Genomic DNA, 20,209 nt, shown 5'->3' with positions numbered 1-20,209 from the left:
CCCATACAGCATTGCAGCTCTCAAATAACTCTTATAGACCCTTCCTTTCATATTTAATGAGAACCTTTTCCCATATAACAACGCTCCACATTCCCTGAACTTCACCCAGCTAAGTCTCGCTCTTGCTGTCACAGTTGCTTCACATCTACATTTTACATCCACCCTATCTTCCAAATAACAAAACCCTCTCACCGTTTCCATCTCATCACATAGCATTTTCACTGGTTCTGCTAGCCCTCTAGCTCCTTTCTTACATCTTCCACAAACAAACTCTCACACCAGTCTTGGGGTCACCTTCTTCATTTTCGTACCTACCATGAATTCATTTCTCACATTTCATACACATCGCATTTGCCATTACCCTCCCCCCGCATACACCACATGGATCCACCTTACTCACTAACATTTCTCCTTCCACCACTTTCACCATCACCTTCAAACGCCTGAGGTTTACCTTCAAACGCCTCCTTCCATTTCCAAAACTTCTCACTCAATCCTTCCATCATTTCACTCATCAAAACAAGGTCACCCGCATACAGTATCTCCATTATCAATCCCTCTCTTGCACTCTGTCACCACATCGACCACTATTGCAAACAATAACAGTGATAACACAGATCCCTGATGCACACCAACTTTCACCGCAAACTCCTCCGACAGCTCTGATCCAATTCTGACTTTTGTCTTTACCCTCTCATAGAAACTCATCATTGCTCTCACTATTACCTCTAGTACAACTCTCATCCTCAATACCTACTCAATCACCTTCCTTGGAACCCTATCAAATGCTTTCTCCAGATCAACGAAGCACATGTACTACTCCTCCTTATCTCAGTATTCCTGTTGTAATCTCCTTACAATGAACGCTGCATCTATTGTCCCCCTACCTGACATAAAACCAAATTGCATCTTGTCCATATCCACCCCCTTCTGAATTCTCCTCTCCAACACCCTTTCCACTATCTTCATTGCATGCTCCAATAACTTCACTCCCAATCGCATCCTCTTTCCCCTTGAAGATCAGTACCACCACACTTAGTACCCAATCATCTGGCATTCCTCCTCCATCCAGCACACCCTGTTTATATAGGTTTATAAATATGTATGTATATATGTGTGTGTGTGTATGTATACCGTATATACACTCGTGTAAAATTCGAATTTTTTAGATTATCTTTTAAAGTCAAACTTATGGAATTGACTATTACATGGATACTACTTTTGAGGGGCTGAAATTCAAGCTAGAATCTGATGTACCGTATCAGCAGCAGAAACCCAACTGATGATGATGATGATGATGATGATGATACAAGCCATTAAAAGATGAAATTGTATGGATGTGGGCAATGAAGGAAGTAACTATCATTATGGTAGTAGTAGTAGGGACACTGGGATCATTTACAACTAGGTTCGAGAAATTTGAGACCTTGGGATGACATGAGGTAGTATATGCTCAGAAAACAGCTCTATTAAGGACAGCGAGGATGAGCACTTGGATGTCAAGTATCGTGGAAAGAGACCCTGTAAAACCTTTGGAAACAGGTTTCTGTTTGTTCTTAAAAAATTAATCAGTGCAAGTGAAATCAAGATCTCACAAGTGAAATAGAAATATGCTTGCGGCATATCCTGTGCATACATTATAATAATGGTGATGTAGCACCCATCAACAAATGTGTAGTGCTCGCTATTAAATGGTGTTTTAATATAAGCACTGTGCATTCCATTATAAGCACCAAGCATTCCACCTATAGAGCAGGCTACAGCAAGGTAGCTACACATTTTGTGACACCTGCGTACAGGATAATACAGTACTTTCACCCACAAATGTCATCCTGTTGTTTGCGAAATGCTAGGGTTAACTTTTATATGGAGACAATGGAAAATTCTTAATTTTTTGGCCAAAAATAGGAGGTCGATTTATACATGAGATTGACAATTACTTGAGTATATATGGTATATGTTTATGCATATATCTGTATATATATATCTATCCATATATGTGTGTGTGTGAGTGAGTGTGTAGTTGTTTTTACATATGTATATATATATTTGTATATAATCACATCTTCATATATATGTATGTGTTATATGCATTTACATATCTATGTAAGGGACAGGTCAGGTCAGGTGTGGGGTCATTTACAGTTGCAGCGTGTTGTTGCATTCACTATTTGTCAGCATATTCTCAGGTCCTCCTGGGCAACCCATCAAGCAAAGTCCCATTCAGTTCCTATCTCCATGAGATACCTCCTCAACTGTCATGACCATGTGGCATGTGGTTAACCAACACAAGCTGTCAACCCAGCCAAATTTTCAGTGAAGAGAACGTGGTAAGTAGGGTGTAAGTTGGAAAATCAAGCAACAATGCCAAACAGTCTGAGTTGGGGCTCCCAAATCATACAACCAACAGAACAAATCCCAGTTCTTTGGCAGATTTATTGGTTGGATATCAAATCCAACTAATGGTAGCCCATAATCCTACAAAGCTTCCTGGAACTAAAGGATTTCAGGCACTCTTAAAGGCCCTGGACAGTGTCCAAGTCTCACAACTATAGAGCATTATAGGGTGGATCAGACATTTAGAAACCCAAGCTTTTGTCTTCCTACACAGATATTGGCTGGTTCCAATGGTATTAGATGTAACACCTATCAATGAATGTATTATGTGTCTGAGGATTCAACATTCTCTGGATGTCATCTCCTTGATTGCAGTGTATGCTCTGACTGCTATAAGTGACAGGTCAGTGAGGGAGACATTCTTCATACAGCTGTGCTCTGTGATGGAGAGGATCCTCTAGAGAGCTATGATCTTGATTATGTACAGGGTGTTTGGGATAAATTTGATAGTTTGCATAAAAGGAAGAGAAAACAATATCTCATCTGAAAATAAAAGTATTTTTTTAAAAATCAAAAAATATTAACTAGATTATGGTTGAGAGATAACAGTTTACTCTGCCTCTGCAAGACCCTTGAAATTCTGTTTGCCAACAGGAAAAAAAAAATCCTTAATTAGCATAATGAACTAATTGTCAATTGTCAAGATAAATTAAAATTTACATTCAAGAACTTTATAAGAGAAAATGGATAATTATAACAGTTTATTTTTATGAAATTATTTTCTTATAACTTTCTTTTCATTGACTTCACTCTGTTTCTATTTTTATTATTTTTGTTATCCTTTCTTTACACCATCTCATACTATTCTTATTCTTTGTTTTATTTTGTCTTATATTACTTCATTCATCTTTGCCTTAATTGATATATATAAAAGACAAAGTTATTTTATTCTACACGAGTGGAAATGTAGAAAATAGAAGTTGAAAATGCACTGGGATTCATCAGGATTTTTTATTTAAAAATTTTAAAAAAACTTAACTGGTTCCACAGATTTCTCAGACTTTTAAAAGTTGAGATAGAAAAACATGGAGCTATGCTACAACTGTTTTGCGTCTGAGTGGAGTTCAAAAATTCTCTTGTTTTTATAGAGAGAGAACACGACTCAAATTAGTATCTGCTTTGGATGATCAGGTGATGAGGATTAGAAATTTTTGTAAGTTCCCTGTTACGTCCATTCTTTAATGTTATGTGACAATATGGTGCCATAAGCTATCAAAGTTATATATCATTTTATCTTTTACTTTTTACTTATTTCAGTCATTAGACTTCAGCCATGCTGGGGCACTGCCTTGGAAGGTTTAGTTGAAATAATGGACCATACTATTTATTTGAGTCTAAGCATTGTACTTATATCAATCTCTTTTTGCTAATCCACTAAGTTATGAGGACATAAACAAACCAATGTTGGATTTTGAAGCTGTTGTGAGGGACAAGCACAAACACAAAAACACAGACATATAGGTATATACATATATATGTGTACCAAATTCACTCAAGGCTTTAGTCAGCCTGTGATGAAAGTAGAGGACACTTGCCCAAGGTGTCACATAGTGGGACTGAACCTAGAATTACATAGTTAGGAAGCAAACTTCTTACTACAAACTTCGTACAACAATTAGTTGTACAACTACAACTGTAGGAGTTAGAGCTCCACATAGATTATCATTATCCAGTCAGCTTCCAGTATTGTAGTTAGTCAACTACTGTACTTAGTAGTGTTACTAATTATGATATACAGAGCATATGTAGAGGAAAATTACGATAAACATCATTATAAATAATGCAATAAAGTGTTCCCCTGATGATCCAAGTGTACTTAGAACATTCAGTGCTGAATTCCAAATAACTGCAATGGTGAAATCTATGTGGGAACTAAATATTTATATATGTGTGTATATATATATATACAGTACCATCTTGGGGCAGGAGTGAATTGTCAGAACTATTAGAATGCCTTGAGTATCTTTACCAGGATTCCACTATGTTGCAAATATTTGGGTCTGATTTCCAGAGAACTTCCTCCTTTCTTCTTACCAAAGTTAGTGGCCCTGAGAAAAGAGTCACGAGCACTTCCCTTCCCTCACTGACCAAGCAAGAAAAGAAAAAGAAACTTACTCCTTCAAATTTGTGGCCTCTGCCAATTTGAGGAATCGTGATGAATAGAGTTAATAGTAATTTTAGCTAAATCAGTATGGAAGATTTTTTGTATTTTGGCTGAAATCAACAAGTAAATGACATGAGCTGGTTTCATCAACTATATTCCCCACCTCCAAAATTTGTGCTAATATTAAAATGTTTTATTTTGCATTCCAATTTCCAATTTATGTCTGAATCATATATCTGTAATATTTGATCTTTACAGATTGTGTATGAAGAATGTGGAGAATGTTACACATTGTATATTGTTGCAGATACCAGTAAACAAAGAGAAACTTGGATATCTACTATACGACATGGTACGTACAGGCTGTTATGACTTATAAATTTGCCATGTGCCATGTGATATATAAGCTGGCTGTGTTTATCATGATGCAGCATATGTATAAGTTGTTTCTGTGCTTATGTTGAAAGATCAGTTGTTGTCATTATTTAAGATCCCAGAGTATTCATGATCAAGCAGAGCTATGATCAGTGATATTCTTCCCAAATCATAAACTTTTCACCTTTCTGCTTTTCAGACTTAAGTAAATGAGTGAAGAAAGTTCAAGATGGCTGCTGGATATTGGGCTGTTATTGGTCAATGCAGGTCACTCCTGACAACCCAGATATACCATCTTAAGCCTGACTACCCCATATGCTAGGACAGGGTGCTTAACTTCTGTTACCCACATAGACTACAGATTGGTCCATCCAGACCTTTCTGTCTAAAACATTTTCTGTAATCTTCTATGATTGTGTATATATATATATGTGTGTGTGTGTATTGCTTTCCTTTCTTTCTTTCCCTAGCACTGCCAAATCTTAATCTTACAATAAACTTGGTTATCCTCTCAATGATGTTGTTGCATGACTCCAAACAACACACTAGCACATCAGCACATACACATCCTCACACACCAGTCCCAAGTGTGCACTTACCAGACATGCTCACACATGCATAACTACAAGAGGTATGCATATACACATACAATCAAGATGTAAACATACATGCAACCATTCATGCAGTTACACATGCACACACACACGCACACACACACACACACAGACATACTCATATGTACACTCATACACACATGCCAAACACGTGCACACATACCTCCACACAGCAGATACTAACACGTGTATGTGCACATATGCACACACACAATGATGTATAGTCACAGGTGATACACACTTTCATGTATACATACACCAGATTCACACACCCAAGCACATACATTTGCATTAATGAACCTAATGCTCAGGTACACACACATTCACGCCAACAACTGGCATTGCTAACAATTCTCTTTTCATTCCTTAGACAGTAACATGCTGCTTATATCCTGTCCAACCACATGGTCCTAGAAGTACAGATTGGGATTTCTATCCCTATCTGATATCACTACTGTATCAGTAACAGTGCCAACAGCATCATGTGACATACCTTGACCAATAACAGCCCAATATCCAGTAGCCATCTTGAACTTTCTCCTTTTGGTTACCAAAGCTTAAAGAGCTAGGTTTGTTTTACAAGCCCATTAAACTTTAAGTTGCATGGAGCCAAATCAGACCATTATCAAATAATGTATGTAACTCCTGCCAAATGTGTTGCGTGCCACTTTCTTTTGTGTGTGTGTGTGTGTGTGTGTGGTTCAAATGTACAGAAAACAAAAGACAAAGACAGGTGAGGGAACAACAAGCAGGCGTACTAGTTTGATGTTTGGGAAGAATGGAAAAAGTCTTTGATGTTTCAAGCCTATGCTTTTCAACATAAAGGGATGAGAGGGAAAAAAATAGAGAGAGAGAGAAAATGTGTCAAGATTAACAGTTTAACATGATGATATGACCAGAAGAAAGAGGCTGAATGGAGGGGATATAACAGCGACCTGGCTGAACTGGGGTGTGTGTGTATCTGCGTGATTTCTATATATATATATAAATCATATATATATTAAAAAATTTTGTGTACATGTGAATAGAATAGTGCAACAAAGGTATAAACAGGCAAACAACTTGTGTCAGGTCAGATTATGACATTTATATATTTAAACATCGTCAAAACATTAGTGTAGAACTGAATGTTAGAGGAGTCCAGATCACAAGAGGTCAATAAAAGATCATTTGGGGTATGTTCATAATGGTTGTGGCATTCTCCTGGAACAGTTATGCAATAAGTCCAAATTATTGGTATTAGGTAAGTAGAATCCAAGACGGAATAAGTAGAAGAAAGAAGGTGTGGAGATGCATGGGTTGTACATTTCCCTACAATCAATCTACAGCTTTCATTAGTGTAGCAATCTATTCCATCATCTTGAAGATAGTGTTTTGCATTGATATACTTTTATTATATATTCCTATGTATTTTTCGATAAAAAACCTGAATGTGGATAAGTTAAATTTTGCTGCAGTACATTTTTGTTTCTTATTTAAAGTGTTTAAGCTTATTTCACTTTCATATGAAATAACATCTTCATCTATAATACATTGAAACATAAACCACAGCAAATTAAAGTTTCACAAACAATTCTGTGAGCTTCTTACATATTTATGTATTTTCTATTAATTTTAGATATTTTTTGATAGTTGGTGCCTGTATGTGGTTTGTGGACTTCTTAGAAATTACAGTCAAATCACACCCTATCACCTTAAAGAGTCATGAAATAATATAATTCTAGGTATAACCTAAAAAGACAGAGTGATCAAGGCTGGAATGACTCTAATCAAAGACATTCCAGCCATATGAAATTCGTGGTACTTGAGGCTGTAATCCCTCCTTTTTCATATGGTATTGATGAGTAACATGCCTCATAGTTTAAATTCTGTTTATAAGTTATTGATGATTAATTTTTTATGAAATTCTAAGAAAATGCAAAGTAGTTTTTAAAGCAAAGAAGTGAAAATGAATTATAAAAGATATAAGTAAAGGATATTTATTGTATGATGGCAGTTGGTTGTAATTCTGCCCCCAAAACTATACTTGATGATGTGTACAGATATATTTTCTGTTACTTATGTTTATAGTCCATATTTTTCTCGTGTGAAAGGATAGATATAGAAAGTACTGGGCCATTCCATAAATAATGCAGTTTTTTTCAATTGCATGAAATGAAAGTCAGAAGGGGATGGGATAAACTACCTGCATCAACTTGCTATAAAAGCAGGTAGTAATTTTACCTTGCACTTATTCTTAGTGCAAATTTTGAGAGTGCAGTTTCATTTTAAACAGTTATTTTTTCAAAGCTATAATGGAAGTGACAAAGGAGCATATTAAGCATATTTTGCTCTATGGGTTCAATAAAGGCAACAACACAATGGAAAGTGTGAGAAATATTAATGCAGTATATGGGGATCGGACAATAAGTGTAAGCCAGTGTCAGCGGTGGTTCCAGAAATTCTGAGCCCAAAACTACAGCCAAGAAGATGAGCCTCGTCCTGGAAGATCTGTAGAGCTCAACGAGACATCCTGCAAACCTTGGTGGAACAAAATCTCATCATAACTGTTGAGGAACTAGCAGAGAAGCTTGGATTTGGTCATTCAACCATTCATCAACATCTGCATGCCATTGGAAAAGTCAGCAAATTGGGTCAATGGGTTCCTCACAAACTTTCCCAGTATAATCTCATGCAGAGAGTGAATGTGGGCTCTTCATTGCTGTCACATCTCACAAATGAACCTTTTTTTGGACTGAATAGTGACTGGTAACAAGAAATGGGTTCTTCAAAAAATGTCAAGCACTGAAGATAGTGGGTAGGGAAACGAGAAACACTGGCACCCCAGGCTAAATAAGGTTTTCACCCACATAAGGTGTTGTTATCTGTTTGGTGGGATATGAAAGTTTTAATCCACTTTGAACCAGGGCTGTGGAGTTGGAGTCAGAGTTGGAGTCGGAAGCAATTAAGGGGTAGCTAGTGTCAGAGTCAGTAAGACTATACCGACTCTGACTCACAATACCTTTATTCTTTAATATAAACCAGTTATAACATATAGGCCTACTCAAAGTACAAGCATATTCATATGCTTTATGAGATATGTAGACCACAATCACTTAATTACATAAAGAGGAATCAGAGTCAGAGGTGCCAATAGTAGAGGAGTCAGAGTCAAAGATTTGTTTCAACTCCACAGCCCTGCTTTGAACTTTTAAAACCAAACAATAATTTTGAAAAATAAAAGAAGTATAAAAAAACGCATTATTTATGGGATGACCCAATAGAATATTTTAATTGGCTGAAATGAGAAAAAATATGGAAGTAGTAAGGGATGATTAATGAATGAAAAATACATACCTTATGATGAAATTTGCATGTAATCAGTGTTGTAATCCTGCCAGCTGCAGTTGTAGTGTTCAGATAGTATTAATATTTGGGTGCTTCTGACTTTATGTTCTGATTTCAAATGCCACGAGGGTTGACTTTGCCTTTCATGCTTTTGGGGTTGATAAGATAAGTACCAGTTGAACACTGGGGTCTGTGTAATCAACTTACTCCTCTCCTGAAATTGCAAGCTTTGCACCAAACTTTGAAATCAATATTTGGATGTTTTTAATATGTCAGTTTGTTGCTATTCTGTAATTTTCCATGACTCCTGAAGAAGGAACATAGCATGTTGAATTGAATGAGAAAGTCTCTTGAAATGTGTCCTGTATTTCCTTTGGTAGATGATTTGACACTCTGTGCTGTCCTAGATACTCTTTACTCTTTTACTTGTTTCAGTCATTTGACTGCGGCCATGCTGGAGCACCACCTTTATAGTTGAGCAAATCGACCCCCAAAGCTTATTCTTTGTAAGCCTAGTACTTAATCTATCGGTCTCTTTTGCCGAACTGCTAAGTTATGGGGACGTAAACACACCAGCATTGGTTGTCAAGCGATGCTGGGGGGACAAAAAGACACACAAACACATACACACACACACACACACACATATACATATACGGCGGGCTTCTTCCAATTTCTGTCTACCAGATCCACTCAGGGCTTTGGTCGGCCTGAAGCTATAGTAGAAGACACCTGCCCAAGGTGCCACGCAGTGGGACTGAACCCGGGACCATGTGGTTGGTAAGCAAGCTACTTACCACACAGCCACTCCTGCGTCTATGGTTATTATTTGGTTATTGTTAAATGGTTATTATGGTTATTATTAGATGGTTATTATTTTCTGTTAATCTTTGATAAAATCAACTGAAATTGAAATATTGGTTTCAAATTTTGGCACAAGGCCAACAATTTTGGGGGAAGGGGTAAATCAGTTACATTGACCCAAGTACTCAACCGGTACTTATTTTTATTGATCCTAAAAGGATGAAAGGCAAAGTCAACCTTGGTGGAATTTGATCTCAGAACATAAAGATAGACAAAATTCTGCTAAGTATTTTACCTGACACACTAACGATTTTGCCAGCTCACCACCTTAAATGAAATTGAAATACTGAAAGTAGCAAATTGAGTGGGAATAGAAAAGTGGAAATGAATGGGCAAGAAATGAAATTTTTTATAATTTCTCTGTTTGTATTATCAGTGACAGCAAACCTGATGCTTGTGCAGGTAAATAGTGCTTGTTCTTGTGGATGGCTGCAATATTTCATTGTCAGAAGTATTTCTAAATGAGAACTTCCTTGTCAACAATATTTCTTTGTAGTATGTTTATATATGTGTGTGTGTATGTATTTTTATTAATATTTAGCAGAAGTAAAAGAGTGACTTAAGGTCTGAGAGTTTCATGCGTTGAAGGGCCAATGCATGAAACTCTCAGACCTTGAGTCACTCTGTTACTTCTAAATATTAATAAAAAGATACATATACTTATATTTTGTGTTCTATTTTTCCTGTTTGCATCAATATACCTATATATATATATATATATGTATTCAACCCTGGAAATCCTGTGGATACATTAGAGAAGGCAACATATAGTTACCCATGTATATTTACCATCTCTTCAGTAAATATTAACCAATCTTTTCAAATGCTTGCCCTTACAATTTGTTGTCATTGCCAGTGGACAATATAGGAAGGTGTACTCCAGAAGTGTCTTCACTGTAATGACTTGTTGTATATGGCACCTCTTAGAATAAGTTCTAGCCTCAGATCTGTCTTTGATCTGCTACCTTCGAATACAAATCTTGTGGAGTGGAGTAAATCAGCTAACCCTGACTGCCCACTCTGCCAGGGTAGACAAAACAGCTAAAGATATTCTTAGCTGATGCAGAGTAGCACTAGCCCAAGGAAGATACAAATAGAGGTACAGTCAAGTGCTTAAGGAGATTATACATGTGATAAGTACAGCTAAAGCAAAATCCATTGCACCCAAATCTCCGACAATATTATACACACAAATCATGGCCAGGAACAGCTGTGCAATGTAGGGGATGGAGTCTTCTGGGTGGGACTGATAACTGGGAGTGCACAGCAGACCTCCCAAGATCATCAAAACAACCTGGAATCATCAAGAAGAGTGGCTTGAGACTGGATATTCTATTCCATTCTAATTCACCATGCCATTTGAAAGTAGAATAGAAGTAGCACGTGTTCAAGACCAACAAATTCGCCAGTTTGGTCAACAACCTAAAGGAAGCCAGCCTCCAAGCCAATTCTCACCTTAGAGGTTGGAGCCAGAGGCTTTTTGGGCAAATCTGCTTACAGTCTGAGAGAGGTGTTCCCACTGAATCTGCTTGAGGAGGAACAAAAACCAACCTCCATGATATTAGAAGGCAATATGTGTGTATTTTAATGTATGCTAAGGGAAGTAACTCTAAGTGAGTTGTGGTGGTAGTGTTGATGGCAGCATTGACACAATTTCAACTCACAAGTCTCTGATGTCCAAGTAGCTAAAAAGTATAAGCAGAAGGGTACTTAGGTGTTATGACTTGAATGTGGCTTGACCCTGTTAGAGTGTAAGATGTTAAGGGTCAAACCACTTGCTTGAGGAGATTTCTTTTCAGAAGACCTTCTGCTATTCAGCTCTCCCAAGAGTTTTTTTTACCAGTCTTCTCAAATGTTTGTCCTTATGGTTTATTGTCACCGCCATTGCTAATTTGATAGGGAATTGTTCTTTAATTAAAGTAAATAGTAACTCTTCACCAACAGAAGCAAAAGTGATGTCTGGAATAAACAGTTTTTTTGCAATGAGAGCCTTCAGTTATAATTTTTGTCTTAATGATGTTTCCTTGAATGTCTTGTGTAACTAAACGTGTACCATTGCACATGCCATTAGCTTGGTCAATTGTATGTAGTAGGATAATTATAGCATTAGTCTTTAATTTTAACCCATTAATGCATAGCATTCAGAAAAATGGACGCAGGAAAAATTACTATTGCTTGTTAAGTAAACTACCTATTGAGCTTATTTTTGGTATGGTCTGCCTCTAAACTAGTGCTCTATGAGTGAGCAGGCACTGCATACAAACAAACCAACTATACATATGTACAAAACAAGTAATAGAAATTTTTCCTGCATCCATTTTTCTGGTCGCTATGCATTAATGGATTAATTGTGTGCTGGCAAATCTGAAACAGTGTATTTAAGTTCTCTGTAATGAATTCTGAAGTCATTTTGATGTGAAAATGGTTTCTATATATCAGCAATCATTGTCTCTGTCTTCAAAACCCCTGATGACGCTTTTTTCACTTTTTCTGGTTTTGTTTACTTTTTGAGTGTTGTTCATGTATTGCTTTGCATTGATAGACATGGCCTATAAATAGGTGTTAATCTGTCAGAATGGAGGTTCGTTACATAGCTGTAAATACTCATCTCCAATTTCATTAATAGCTCTTAATATTGTCTTTGTTCTTCTCTCTCTCTTCTCTCTCTCTCTCTCTCTCTCTCTCTCTCTCTCTCTCTCTCTCTCTCTCTCTCTGAGAGTATTTCAAAGTCAGTTATTTTTTCTTATCAAGGACATATTTCACTGAAACAATCCCTGACCACTGCAACAATGATCATGAAGATTGTGCCTGCTATTTATCATAGTAGTAGTAGTAGTAGTAGTAGTAGTAGTAGTAGTAGGGCAGTGATCAGTTGTCATAGCCTGTAATGTAGTTTGGCTAGCAGGCAGCATGGTGTTTGTTGGAATGTTGCTAATTGTGAAACCACATGCTTTTGTTTATACTGTTTGGAAAAAATATATATATTTCACCTCTTTTTTGAATCAAGTTTCATTCATTATCATTCTTCTGATGTTCAACAAATGTTGCTTGTTGGCATAATTATTCAAGTGTGTGTGTGCACAAGTCAGTCAGTCAATTAGTCTCTCCCCTCCTTCCTCAGCATTGATTTCTAACTGAGATCCAAGTCTTCTTCACTAGAATTGCAACATCTACAGGGTATTGTTGTATGTATGTATGTATATGTGCAAATCTGGATGTTTTGTTTTATGTATGTATTCTCATGTATATAGTTGCATGTCTAGACATGCTCATTTTTACAGTTCCAGTGATGGCTTGGATATTTCGTCTTTGAATCAGCTTTCTCTTTTCTGGTTTTGATAAACCTAATTTCTCATGATTGGTACTTAGGTAGTGTGTTACATATTTCAGTGCCCTAATAATTATAGGTATAAACCTGAACTTGTAATCTAGATAGAGTAACTGTGGATTTCTCAATAACTCAGGGTAGATATTTTCCTTTTCACTGATCTTTAGCTTTACGTTAACATCCACTGGGCAGCTGATTTCCACAGCTATACACAGTTTCTCTTTTCTATCCCAAATCACTATGTCAGCTCTATTATGTTTGCATTTTATTGAGGGTTTTCACTGGGGCATTCCTCCAGTACTCTTCTTTATTATGAGTGGCTATGGCTTCTACCATATTGTGGGTTCTTATTTCTTTGGCCTCGGGGTTATCTTTCTGATGGATCTCATTATTACAGTGTCTTAGCTACAACATCATTTCTCATCGGTTGATAATACCGTTATAATATTTTTGGACAACTGCTTATGATGTGGGTGATATCTTTGGTGTTAACTCCACAAAGTGTGCATCGGTTATCACATTTTACTGCTTTTCCTGTGTTTCTTTCCCTTTTGTGCATCAGTTATTCTGTTGATATTTCCTGCTCCTGGATTGCATGCACATACCCTTCAAAGTGGGAGGTAGTAATCTGGTTGCTGGTCCATGATAGACTGCTTTGATAATGAATATTACTATCATCCCAGAGCTTTCTACTAACATATACATGCATGGTCTTCTGCTGATATACACTCATCCTTTCATCTGATTATACATTGTGGTAGAATCTTGCGACTTCTTGAGGCATGTATTTAAAGTTATCAGACAAGGAGTGTTGCTGAAGGAGCTGGTTTCCAAATATCATGATGTTATCAGCCTTATGTATGCAAACTTAGCCAAGGGATGCATTTCAACATTTGGTGATTAAAAGATGTTGCTGAAGGGATATGATGCGACATTCAGAGGCAGTCTGGATTAATGTTAAGCCTCTGCCCCCTTGTTTTTGTTTTAGGTAGAGGTAGTCTATGTCACTGTCAGTATGGAAATTATGTGTGCTGGTTAATATCTTCTGGGTTTTCACATCAATGGCTCGGACCTCATCAAGCATCCAATCAAGTGGCCCAAATACTGGTATGAATACTGGCACTGCAAACACTTTGTGGGCCACTGTTTTACTGAATGCAGAGAGTTCCGAAGTCTGTATTTTCTTTATTCAGCTATAATATTCTTTAGTGACACATATTTTGTATGTGTGTCTGTCTGTCCATCCATCCATTCATCCTAGGTATGTCATTAAATTGCATCAAGTGGTGTGGCTCCAGTTTGAAAGTTGTGGGGTGTGTGTAGCCACCCTTTAATTACCATTGCTCCCAGGTCGTTTTAAACCAGGAATGGTAGTATCTCTATGGTCCCATCTATGGGTTTAATAAATTTTCCATGGGTAGAGGAAGCTCCTGTTATTTTCGACAGCCATGAGAAAGGTAGCTCTTCTAGGAGAAAGATACTCTGACATAAACTTTGCAGTCAAAATAACACCAGTCATCTGACAATGCTTGTCAATGGAACCTACTATTGCAACCAAGAGAATGGCAAAAGTGTTGTACAAGCTTTTGACACTTAAACCCAATGATGTATGGATGTCTCATTATTAATTTCATTTCTTGGTCCATTTTGTATTTTATAAAGTCCCCCCACACATGCAAGATTGAAAGTACATCAGAGTAATCAAGCTGAATGTGAGGAGACAATTGTGTGTGTGTGTGTGTGTGCATGCATGCATATTTGTTCATTCATACTCTTCTGTTTTTAATTATCTAAATTCTTCCTCTGAGGAAGGAGCTGGTTGTAATGTACTCCTCAAACTATCTGATGTGGCATACCAGCTGTTTTTTTTCCAATGTGCCTGGGACCAATAATGTTTCTGAGTAATATTAATTTATACCAGAAACAATATATATAATGAATATAATAAAAGTTGACAATTTTTTTTATCTTATATTTATTTTGTAAATAAATAATACAATATTATATAAGCATTTTATAATGTTTCTTTCTTTTCTGGAAACTCGCCACATACCAGCAGCTAATGGCTTGCGGACTGGCACCGGTCCATGGACCACCACTTTGAATAGCACTGACTGATGTAGACAACAAAAACAATGTCATATTTTGGACTTGAGGAAAGTCTCACATGTATGTATACATGTTCATACCCAATGGCAAATCTCCAGTTTTGGATTGGAGTTGAGGGGACATAGAGTCATCCCTTAATTATCATTACTCCCAGTTCCATTTTGACCTGGAATGGTAGTATCTACCAGGTCCCATCTATGAGTTAAATAGGTTTCCCAGGGCTCCTGTTATTTTTAACAAAGCCTTGAGGAAGGCTGTTCCAGGAGAAAGATACTCTAACATAAAACTTGAAGTCACAATAGTACCAGTCATCTTTAAGTGTTTGTCATGGGCATCTACTATGGCAACTGAAAGAGTGACAAAAGTATTGCACAAGCAGGGCCGGCCTTAGGAGGTGCAGGGCCCAACTGGGAACAATTTGGGTAGGCCACCCCCCACCCACCCCACCTCAGAGTTATTTTTTTCTTCATTTTGTTTTCAGGTGCTATCAACTAACCTCGCCTCCTAATATACTGCAGAGGACTTTTTTCCCCTTTGTGACATATTAGGTAATCAGAATAGTGGCTTTTTGTATGTTTAATACCTGCTATTTCTAGTATACTAAACAGCCACGTTAAGAATGGGCTACCTTTCAGTTTATTTAAAATAGAGTATAATGTGTGTGTGTGTGTATGTATGTATGTATATGTGTGTGTGTGTGTGAATGTATATATGTATGTGTGTGTATATGCTGTATATGTGTGTATGTATATATATATATATATATATATATATATATATATATATAGCACCATGTTGGTGTCATATAAAAGCATCCAGTCCATACTGTAAAGTGGTGGTGTTAGGAAGGGCATCCAGCCACAAAAAAACATGTCAAACCAGACAAGTGCTAGACATAGCCCCTGGTTTGTTGACCACAGTCAAACCATCTAACCCATGTCAGCATGGAAAATGGAAGTTAAATGACGATGATGCATACATATACATACACATATTATGTGTATATTTATATGTGTATGTGTATATTTATATGTGTATGTATATATATATATATATATATATATATATATATATATATATCATCATCATCATCATCATCATCATCATCATTTAACGTCCGCTTTCCATGCTAGCATAGGTTGGACGATTTGACTAAGGACTGGTGAACCAGATAGCTACACCAGGCTTCAATCTGATTTGGCAGTTTCTACAGCTGGATGCCCTTCCTAACACCAACCACTCCGAGAGTGTAGTGGGTGCTTTTACGTGCTACCAGCACGAAGGCCAGTCAGGCGGTACTGGCAACGGCCATGCTCAAAATGGTGTATTTTACGTGCCACCTGCACAGGAGCCAGTCCAGTGGCACTGGCAACGATCTCGCTCGAATGTCTTTACACATGCCACCGGCACAAGTGCCAGGAAGGCAATGCTGAGCACAGGTGCCATCACGATTTCACTTTCGCTTGCCCCAACAGGTCTTTGCAAGCTGAGTTTCGTGTCCAATGAAGGAGACGACATTGGCATGGGTGCCAGCCATCGAATTTAGTTCAATTTTGATTTCACTTGCCTCAACAGGTCTTCATAAACAGAGTTTAGTGTCCAATAAAGGAAAGGTATGCATAAGTGGGCTGGCTACACCCATGGCAGAGGCCTTGGATTTAGGTCTCACTTGGCTTGCCGGGTCTTCTCACGCACAGCATATTTCCAAAGGTCTCGGTCAGAAGTCTTCACCTCGGTGAGGCCCAATGTTCGAAGGTGGTGCCTCACCACCTTATCCCAGGTCTTCCTGGGCCTACCTCTTCCACAGGTTCCCTCAACTGCTAGGGTGTGGCACTTTTTCACACAGCTATCCTCATCCATTCTCGCCACATGTTCATACCAGCGCAATCGTCTCTCTTGCACACCACAACTGATGCTTCTTAGGTTCAACTTTTCTCTCAAGGTACTTACACTCTGTCGAGTATGCACACTGACATTACACATCCATTGGAGCATACTGGCTTCATTCCTTTCGAACTTACACATGTCCTCAGCAATCATGGCCTATGTTTCACTGCCATGTAGCATGGCTGTTCGTACACATGTCATACAGTCTGACTTTTACTCTGAGAGAGAGACCCTTTATCACCAGCAGAGGTAAGAGCTCTTTGAACTTTGCCCAGGCTATTCTTATTCTAGTAGCTACACTTTCAGTGCACCCTCCCCCACTACTAACTTGGTCACCTAGATAGCGGAAGCTATCAACTACATCTAGTTTTTCTCCCTGGAATGTGGCAGAAGTTGTTTTCTGCACATTTTCAGTGTTTATTGCTCCTGAACATCTGCCACATACAAAAACTAACTTCCTAGTTAACCTTCCTTTGATATTGCTGCACCTCTTATGTGTCCATAGCTTGCACTGGGTACATCTTATAGAGTTTCTACCTACGCCTTTTCTACAGATCGAGCAGGGCCATCTACCTGAAGGGGTTTGTGTTTTTTCTACCTTCCTACTTATTAGGACTTTGGTTTTAGCTAGGTTGACTCGAAGGCCCTTCGATTCTAGTCCTGCATGCTGTGTGTGTGTGTATACAGGGGTTGGACAAAATAATGGAAACACCTAGCATCATAGCATCATAATTTTGAAATATCTACAAAACTGTCAAAAGCTTGTTTATTTTTATGTTTTTTGATTTATTATTAGTGTTGCTTAATATTTTTTGCTAAAATTGCTGTTTCTTTTCAGATATCATCAGAAAAAGGTAATTAGAATTCATTAAAATGACAGAGCTATCAGACTTTCAAAGAGTTCAAATTGTTGGTGCTTGTATGACAGGCGCTAGCATAACGAAAACAGCTGAAATGTTTGGTGTATTAAGAAGTACTGTCTCAAAAGTAATGACAGCCTTTGAGAAAGTGGGAAAAACCTCCTCGTCAAAACAAAACTTCAGAAGAAAACCAAAACTTTCAGATAGGGACCGTCAGACTCTTATACACGAATTGTTAGAAAGAATCACAAAAGTACAGCTCTCAAAATTACTGCAGAGCTTAATGACTACCTCATGAACCCAGTTTCCACAAAAACTATTCGCCAGGAGTTGCACAAAGCTGGATTTCATGGGAGGGCTGCAATCAGAAAACCACTACTTTCAAAAACAAACGTTGCAACGTGTTTAGAGTGGAGTAAAAACCTACAGAATTGGTCCCTAGAGCAGTGGAAGAATGTTATTTTGTTGGACGAGTCATCCTTTACCTTATTTCCAACCACTGGCCAAGTATACATGTGGAGACAGGCAAAAGAAGCATTTGACTCAGACTGCCTTCTTCCAACTGTTAAACATGGAGGAGGATCTGTGATGATCTGGGAAATCTGCTGGCCCAGTGGTTTCCCTTCATGGCAGAATTAATAGTCAAGACTATTTAAGCATTTTATCTGATCAAATTCATCCTATGGTTGCAGAACTGTTTCCGGAGGGAAACACAATCATTCAGGATGATAATGCACCAGTTTACACAGCTAAAGTTGTTACTGAATGGCACGAGGAACATTCTAGTGAAGTTGAACATCTTATCTGGCCACCACAGTCCCCAGATCTCAATATTTTTGAACATATATGGTGCATTTTAGAAAAACAAGTAATGAGTCGATATCCTACAAGAACTGGAGACTGTTTTAGCTGAAGAATGGACAAAAATTCTTTTGGAAACAATTCAAAGTTTGTACAAGTCCATACCTTGTAGAATTCAAGCTGTAATTACTGCCATATTAAAATAAATTTGTTTGAAATTTTAAGGTGTTTCCATTATTTTGTCCAACCTCTGTATATATGTGTGTGTGGTAACTTTCTGAAACATGGATAATTTGTTAATAAAATTTTCTACATATACATCTTAGATGGTGTAGATTACAATTATATCAGAATTTGTTGTGTAAAGCAGTTTTCTCTCTCTTTTAAATCAACTCAGAGGTAGCCAGTCTTTAATGTGGTTGTTTAATATGCTAGAAATAGCAGTTATTCAGCATAAAAAAACAGCCATTATTCTGATCTCCTAATACACCACAAAGGGGGAAAAAATTCTTTTGCAGTATACTACGAGCCAAGATTAGTTGATATCACATGGAAAAAAAATGAGAAAAAAATATAACTCTAAGGTGAGAGGAGGATTCCGAGGGCTCACCCCACTCCAACTTCAGTGGAAAAATGTCTTTGCGGTATATTAGGAGATAATAGCACAAGATAAAAGAAAAATGAGGAGAAACATTATTTCTCACCAAAATGTGTGGCAGGAACTTTTTTTCCTTAGCTATGTTTCTGGATTTAGCATCAGTGTATGACACCAAATGTCTCCTAGTATAGCCCCATTTGTGTGTGTGTGGCTTTGTGTTTGTACTTGTCCAAAACCTGAATGCAAAGAGATTTTCTCCTTTGAACAAGACACAAGAAATTTTATCTCACTTCTCCCACTATACACACACAGACATGCACGCGCACGTGTGTGTGTATATATACAATTCCTCACAAAATAAAAATACATATACATACAATCATATGCATAAATACAAAGACCTCAACCAAAACACTATCAAAAATAATTGGACTTTTAACCTTTAACCATTATAGCCAAAATACTGAGTACTGAATTCTTTTAGACACACATCCATTAAGCTTTGTGCTTTTATCATTAAAAAATTTTTTTTGCTTTCTTTAATACATACATACATCGTGGTTGTCTACTCCTTATGCAGAGTTTGACCACCTCCTGTACCTACACCTCAGCACCATCATGGCATGTGTTATGGCTTCTTAAACCAGACAATGTTCTGAAAAGACACCCACATAGATTGCACCTCCGATTTGGATCACCAAGAGCTGCAAATAAGTTCTGCTCTTTGTGGATCTTAAAATGTCTCTTGAGGCCTCCGTCGGATTTGCAAACCTTCCGGCATACACTGCATTCAAAGGTGTGCACAGAATAGGCAGAATAGTTGGTGGAGGTTTGTTTTCCATGTGTTCGCAGATGAGATTTAAGGCCAGCAAAAGACAGGCTTGGTCTGTCACAGACTGTGCACACAAAAAGGTCATTGTCATTCACCTTCTCCACCATTACATC

The 20,209-nt window shown here is 37.6% G+C and overlaps 1 protein-coding gene across 1 annotated transcript in view; it reads left to right on the top strand.

The window, feature by feature from the left end:
- Window positions 1-4,378: 4,378 nt before the first annotated feature.
- Window positions 4,379-20,209, top strand: part of LOC106877038 (tyrosine-protein kinase Btk) — a 117,206-nt gene continuing 101,375 nt past the window's right edge. The window contains exons 1-2 of the mRNA XM_089346624.1: window positions 4,379-4,435; window positions 4,760-4,853. Coding sequence (XP_089202750.1) covers window positions 4,379-4,435; window positions 4,760-4,853 — 151 coding nt within the window. The remainder of the gene's footprint in view (window positions 4,436-4,759; window positions 4,854-20,209) is intronic.

The sequence above is a fragment of the Octopus bimaculoides genome, unplaced genomic scaffold, assembly GCF_046866305.1.
Source record: "Octopus bimaculoides isolate indiv1 unplaced genomic scaffold, ASM4686630v1 contig81, whole genome shotgun sequence".
NCBI lineage: Eukaryota > Metazoa > Mollusca > Cephalopoda > Octopoda > Octopodidae > Octopus > Octopus bimaculoides.
This window is presented reverse-complemented; position numbering and strand designations above follow the sequence as displayed.